The sequence below is a fragment of the Nematolebias whitei genome, chromosome 7, assembly GCF_014905685.2.
Source record: "Nematolebias whitei isolate Nwh7 chromosome 7, NemWhi1, whole genome shotgun sequence".
NCBI lineage: Eukaryota > Metazoa > Chordata > Actinopteri > Cyprinodontiformes > Rivulidae > Nematolebias > Nematolebias whitei.
Genome location: NC_056504.1, coordinates 10,156,460 through 10,163,318, shown reverse-complemented (window position 1 = coordinate 10,163,318; position 6,859 = coordinate 10,156,460). Strand labels below are relative to the sequence as shown.

Below are 6,859 nucleotides of genomic sequence, written 5' to 3'. Positions count from 1 at the left end.
TAGCTACTCCCTCCGTAGCTACTTAAACAGTAGCTACTTGGGGGGGGGGGGGATACTGTACCTTTAAGGAAAGTTGATGAGATCAAACTTGATAACAATAAAAATCAAAAGAAAAAAACAAAGTCAAGAGTAAATGGAAGTATTTATTTTCATTTTAAAATTCAATTACCGGTACATATCAAACAAACTGGCCTATTTTTTTAACTTTATGCTTTATTGCTTCATAATAGGATACTTTATGCATTGTTTCCACAATTTAAAAGAAAACTCACATAAAACTGCATACTTGTGTTTGAATTTTTATAAAATTGTTAAAAATGTATTTTTCTTCTATACATAAATCCAGTCTTTTTTTGTTTTGCCCTAAAATATAAAAATATCAATAAATATTAATGAGGATTTGATATTTTAGTTTCATAATAGCACACCTACTGGCCAGAAAAGCCCCCTCCAACAGGCTTGAAGTGGGCCATGGACCACCAGTTGATAATCACAGTTTTAGCAGGTTTTGCAGCTCCATAGACATTTTATTTAGTGTGCAAAGGGGCAGAATGGCTCTTTTGATCATAAAGGTTGCACACCCTTGATATAAGGTAACTCATGCATTGCACAGAATGCTTTAAACTCAGTGATCCTCATTCTGCTGTTGTTTGTGACCTTTCTGTCAGTGCTCAGTGAGCTGTGGGGACGGCGTGATGGAAAGGACAGTGTGGTGTGTCTCAGCAGACGGACAAGAAAGTAACCGATGTTCTCTGGATGCAATGCCCAACACCAGAAAAGTCTGCACCAACCCAAGCTGTAAGTGTTGATTTAAAAAAAAAAAATCTTTGCAAAGAATAAAATGTTCCTGCATTTATCAACAAGTCAAATGAGAACATGCCCTTTTAAATATGTCTCAGTGTGGAAGGTCAAAATGTGTATAAAGTACTATCTCCTCACATTTATTTAACTTTGATTAAACAAAGTGACTTTGCACAGTTTATCTTGTGCAGTTGTTGAGACTGAGTGCCTGCTCTGTGTTAAATGAATAACCGTACGGTACTTATCTCTGCTACTTTTGTGTGCCCAAGGCCGCCTGCCTTCTAGCTGTCTTGACATCCAAAGCATGAACGGCCCCATGCAGGACACCGAACACTTCCTTAATGTTCAAGGAAAAGTCCTCAAGGTAACACAACATCACCATATCTCACAAGCGCACAAAGCACAGTTTGCAAAACATTTTTGTACAATGTGAAATGGGTGTTTTTGAAGTTTTCTCTTGGCATTTTTAATGACTCGAACGTTTAAAACGTGTTTTCCTGCACTTTTCACATTCATCTCAACTTGCAGCGTATCTGCCCTGCTGCTGTTCTTGAATTTAATCTCTACCAGCATGTGCACAGGAAGGCTTTTGATGTTCTGGCCTTGTGCACAATGTTGCAAAGAAACGCAGCACATTTAGAAAACACAAAGTTCTTTTGCACAAATGTCGAAACCTTCTTTATGGTTTTTGTTCCTTAGATGTTTTTTTTTTGTTCTTTCAAAAGACACATCTCTGTTTTTTCCTCTGTTGTCTTCTTTCATATAACCTCTTTACCTTCCATTTTCTCCTGCTTCCTTACACTTCTGTCTCTCCTTCGACTTCCTTTCTTCAGGTTTATTGTGCAGGAATGCAGACAGAGGCTCCGCAGGAGTTCGTCACCTTGACGACCGGCGAGGAGGAGAATTTCTCTGAGATCTTCGGCTTCAGGTAAACAAGGGTTTTATTAGAAAAGTTCAGACGACTTCTGGCTGTTTTCCCCTAAAATGAGAAGATTTCATCAAGCTGTAAAGTTGATCTCAGGTTTGATCGATCTTTCCTGTGCGTGTTTTTGTTTTTTGTTTTCTCAGGCTCAACGACCCCACACAATGCCCGGCCAACGGCTCTAGAAGAGACGACTGTGACTGTCGAAGAGACTACACAGCCGCAGGCATCACCTCCTTCTCTAAAGTTCGCCTGGACCTTAGAAGGATGCACATCATCAGTGAGTTGTTCGCGATGCAGAAAACAACATCCACTGCCAGGGTTTACTTCTCAAACAAGAGACACCTTCACCTTTTAATAAAGTCCCACTTTATGAGGGTTCATGTGCTCAAGATGCTTAATGATTATATCCATCTAAACTGAATTAAACTGACATCCTTATGTGTCCCCTAAAAAGTGATCATATTTATTATTAAACTACATAACTGGTCGTTATGGTAGATTTAAGCTATCTACAAAGTCATTAGACATCTTTTGGTAATAGATTTCATGAAAGAACCTTTATTAATTTATCCTACAATCTAAAGGGCTTAAATTTGTTGCTCTGTTCTTCATATTTAGCTACAGACTGGACGTTTGCTTCCACTCGTGAAGGCAAGAGTGTCCCGTTTGCAACAGCTGGAGACTGTTACAGCTTGGCAAGCTGTCCACAGGTGAGAAAGAAAGATGCATATCGCCCACTGTCTTGCACGCTAAAGTTTTAAGTGAAGATGTTGTACAATCTGTTAGAGCTCCTAACATGTGTTGGAGACAACTCTCAGCTACTGAAGCACTAAAGTCTAGCTCAGTATCTGTAAAAATGGCTGAGTATTAGCCCATTTTGTATTTACCCTGGCCCCTTAGCTGTGGCAGCCATATTGCATCAAACAGGCCTCAGAAGTTAATTAGATATTGATTTGCATTCAGTGATTACTTTTTGAGAGTTTCAATAAAATTTGTTCAGCGGTTCAGGCAATATTTTGCTAACAGATGTTTTTCTCCTGCTAGAGTGCGATTACATCAATTTTTCTTTCAAACAACGTATGTTAAAGGCAAAATTAAGTTTTGCTAGTGCAGGAGCAGTATTATTGGGGAACATATTTTAACACTACACAAGTTTAATTTCGTTTTTTTTTTTCTTCTATTTATTTGATGATATTTTCTGTACTTAAAGCATATTTGTTTTCAATGCTATATAAAATATATTCTGGATTACGTCTCATGGTGGTTTGTATCTCCCCACTTGTCTCTTCCTTTAGGGTGTGTTCAGGATCAACTTGTCAGGAACAGGTTTAAAGGTGGCGGAGGACGCCTCGTGGATCTCCCAGGGCAACTACGCAGTGGCTAATGTGCAAAAATCACAGGTACCTCATTACACACCTTTCAAATAAATCCAAAAGTCTCACAGGGATGGTCTGAAACGTCACTGTGTTGAAAGTACTGTATTCTTGATTTATTAGGATGAAATGAACATCTACCCCAAAGTAGGTCTTTTCCTCAGTCGTTTCTTCTCGTCTTAAAGCCCTGTGGGTTTTGAAGCACAGTGTGGATTTAGCCTCTATCAACCCCACTGAGGCTGAACTCGATGTTTCTAGAGACACATTTCCCTGTAAACGTTTGGACAAATTAAACCTTTCGGGGGCAGCCGCTCTGTCACACTCGCTCACCCTCCCACCACCGTCCTTCACTGCTGAAATGGAGATCAGGCTTCGGCGTGCTTTTCAGCAGAAGGTAAAGCCAGTGGTGTCCACATTCTGATGCCAGAACTCTGCTGGCCCACTTTGGACTCTTCAGACAGTATAAGTAAAGTCTGGTTGTGACAGCTGGATGGAGACAGCCCTTCACTGAAGAGCCGACAAACCACTTACTTTATGCTTTACCTTTGTGGGATAAATGGCTAGTGTGGGATAAATGAGTAATGACACAAGACATCGGGGCTCTTCATCCGGGTCACGGCACCAACTGTTAAAGACGAGAGCTGGCTGCGGACCACCGGATCCGGAAACCCCCTCCAGCCCACGTCTTTACCCCCGGCTCGAACCTCCCTCAGAAGTGGCATCTATACTAATCAATAAATCAAGGAAATATCAATTAAATTGTATTAATTATATTAGAAAAGGCAGGAAAAGATTACAATTTTACAGCGCTGGACTCTACAGTCTGTGACGCGTTCACAGACCCGGAAGAAGAGCCCCGATGTCTCGTGTCATTACTCATTTATAGGGCCCTAAGGCTCCTCCTTGACAGAAGGGGAGCTCAACCTGTCATGTATGAGGGGGCGTGTCTAAGTGTGATCTCAGTGGATCTTATGTGGACTGACGTGTTAGGAAATATGAGACAGTGCTTCAAAAGCCTTCTACGTGATGTAGCAAGCAGATTAAACTATTTCTTGACAGATATTGAATCCCAGGGAGACTCTCTTTAGAGTTTGCTGGCCCAGTTTAACCCAGTCAGAACCGGGTCATAAATTCATTATAATCCCGTCTCTGAGCAGATCAAAACCATAGGACCAGTCTAGATTAAAAATATCTTAACAGGATGTTTCCCCACACTTTTGAAACTCTACATCAGAGGTCTGCAACCTTTACGATCAAACGAGCCATTTCTGCCCTTTCGTTCATTAAATTAAACGTGTCAAGAGCCACAAAACCTGCTACAAGTGTCATTATCAACTGGTGGCCCGTGGGCCATTTTAAGTTTGTTAGAGGGGGCTTTTCTGGCCAGTAGGTGTAAAATTATAAAACTAAAAACATCTAATGACTGTTAACGTTTATTGATATTTTTACATTTTGAGACTAAAGAAAATATCAGATAAAGTGAGTATAATTTACTTTGTGTATTAGTACTAGTATCCACATATTTGCAAAGGAATTGACAGGGAAACTGCTAAAACTAGTCATTTTTGTGGGTATGACATCCTATAAAATTCAGTTTTATGTTAGTTTTGGTCAAAGCTTGAAAGAGCCGCTGCAGAGGGACCAAAGAGCCGCATGTGGCTCCAGAGCCGCAGATTGCAGACATCTGCTCTAGACCATATGTGTCAAACTCAAGGCCCGGGGGCCAAATGTGGTCCTCGTTGACATCTTATCTGGCCCCCAAGATGATATGTGAAATGTAAAATACTTCTATATCTTTAATTCTTTTCAGTAATATTTGATTATGATGATGAAAGTACAACAGAGAACATCGAAAGAGACCAATCAAACTCCTGTTGAGGAAACTGTGACCAAGAAAAGATGTCGGGTATCTGATTTGAGTTCATGTACATTCTGAAACTGGCCCTTAGTTTGAAAAAGGTTTTAATTTTGGCCCCCGTTTGTGAGTGAGTTTGACACCCCTGCTTTAGATGCCAGTGTGAAGTCTGATGCATGTAATTTGTGTGATGAGCTGCCGACAGTATTCAACTTTCAAACCTGAAACAAAAATATCAGACACCTCAGTCCAAATCTTTACGTGTATGATTCTTAGCAATGGATTATCTTAGCTGTTGCGGATAACTCTTCAAAGACCTCAACTGAAAGAAAGAGTTTAATTTAGACTGAACTGATGAGCTAACAGCTCGTTTATTACCTCATCTCAGAAAAGTTGAAGCAGACCATGTGCAAATTATTTTATGCATCTTCATAATACTGTCAGTTTGCATGATACTGGTGTTCCAGTAGAAATGTTATGATACTCCTGCAGGAAGTGCCCCACCAGAAGTGCTACAGCTAGCTGCTGCAGCTGCTATTAACTCTTGTAAATCACCGTAGAATTCGATATAACTAACCATGTGATGTGAAGCTGACAAGGATGTAAAGGTTTATAAAAGTCTGTGTGCAAAATACGCCCATCCTAAGATGGGACGTAATGTATTATGGTATGGCGCCATCTGTCTATCTGTCTGTCTGGACAATGTCTTGTCTGAGCTCTAAACTGCAAACATCGACTGCACAGCTGGACATCTCATGCGTCAAGGATGACTCATTGATGTCAGGATCACTCTGTCAAAGATCAAGGTCTAAAGTGACCCCTTTGTTAAAACCTTGTTTGTGCTCCAGCTTGACATCTGCGTAATGTAGAAATGTTAAAACCTTTTGTTTCCTAGATTGTCCCTGGCTGTCCCGCCATAATAAGTTGTCCATGATGGAACTACTCTAATACTTGGGACATTTCATCAGGCTGGCCCCACGTTGGATCTTACATTTTGTTTTGACCATATACATCCAAGATTGATGTGTGAGGGAACACACTCTTTGGATTTTGATTACTCTGACAATTTACTGACGGGCGTAATGTGTAGTATACATATACATGTATATGATGGTGGTACTCAACCTGCTCAAAACATTGCATTTTATTTTATTTTATTGCACGTGATACTTCCATTTGTGTTGTTCTTTGCAAAATAATTAATGACATACACGGAAATTACATGCTGAAAAGATTTTGGAAGATATGGAATAGAAGAGAGGAAGAAAAACATATTTTGTCAAGTGATTTGTAAAACCTGCGTTTCTTAAAGGACTTTAAAATCTTGCATTGAGAGGTTTTTTTTTTAATTTCCTTGTGTTTTGTGTGTCCACAGGACGGCAGCAGAGTGTCAGGAATCTGTGGAGGCTACTGTGGAAAATGTGCTCCGTCCTCTGACAGCAGTCTGCCTGTAACCATGGAGTAGATGTGCTGCCATCAAACAGGTGTGGAATATCAATCCATAATATAAAAAAATGCTTGAAAATTAATTTCTGATCTTTAAATTGCTCTTTGATCTAAAATATTTGCCTTTATTTGTGTTAATTATTAGATATTTATCTTAATTGTATGCTTTGTTGTTGTTAAATCTGCTTTCATTCATCACCTTTAGGTGCTTATTTCATCACAACGTCCCTCCTTTATGGTGCTACATGCAACGTCAAGTGCAAACCCATCCTTTGCATCACCTCTTTAGCTCCCCGTGTGAATAGTGTACATTGTTGTAAGTAATGTAAATAGCTCGATAAAACTCCTTATTTATTGTACTCTTCGTATAGTTTTGTATTGTAAAATAATTTAAAGGTGCTTTTCTGTCGAAAGTAAAGTGAGCACTAATCTATTCAGCTTTTGCTCATAACTGCCTTC

At 39.7% G+C, this 6,859-nt stretch overlaps 1 protein-coding gene across 1 annotated transcript in view; it reads left to right on the top strand.

Moving 5' to 3' along the window:
• The window catches only part of LOC119412260 (A disintegrin and metalloproteinase with thrombospondin motifs 9-like), a 63,757-nt gene extending 57,338 nt beyond the window's left edge, over positions 1-6,419 (top strand). The window contains exons 33-39 of the mRNA XM_037679245.1: positions 669-798; positions 1,071-1,165; positions 1,635-1,729; positions 1,870-2,003; positions 2,345-2,436; positions 3,022-3,126; positions 6,330-6,419. Of these exons, the coding sequence (XP_037535173.1) occupies positions 669-798; positions 1,071-1,165; positions 1,635-1,729; positions 1,870-2,003; positions 2,345-2,436; positions 3,022-3,126; positions 6,330-6,419 (741 nt within the window). The remainder of the gene's footprint in view (positions 1-668; positions 799-1,070; positions 1,166-1,634; positions 1,730-1,869; positions 2,004-2,344; positions 2,437-3,021; positions 3,127-6,329) is intronic.
• The last annotated feature ends 440 nt before the right edge of the window (positions 6,420-6,859 follow it).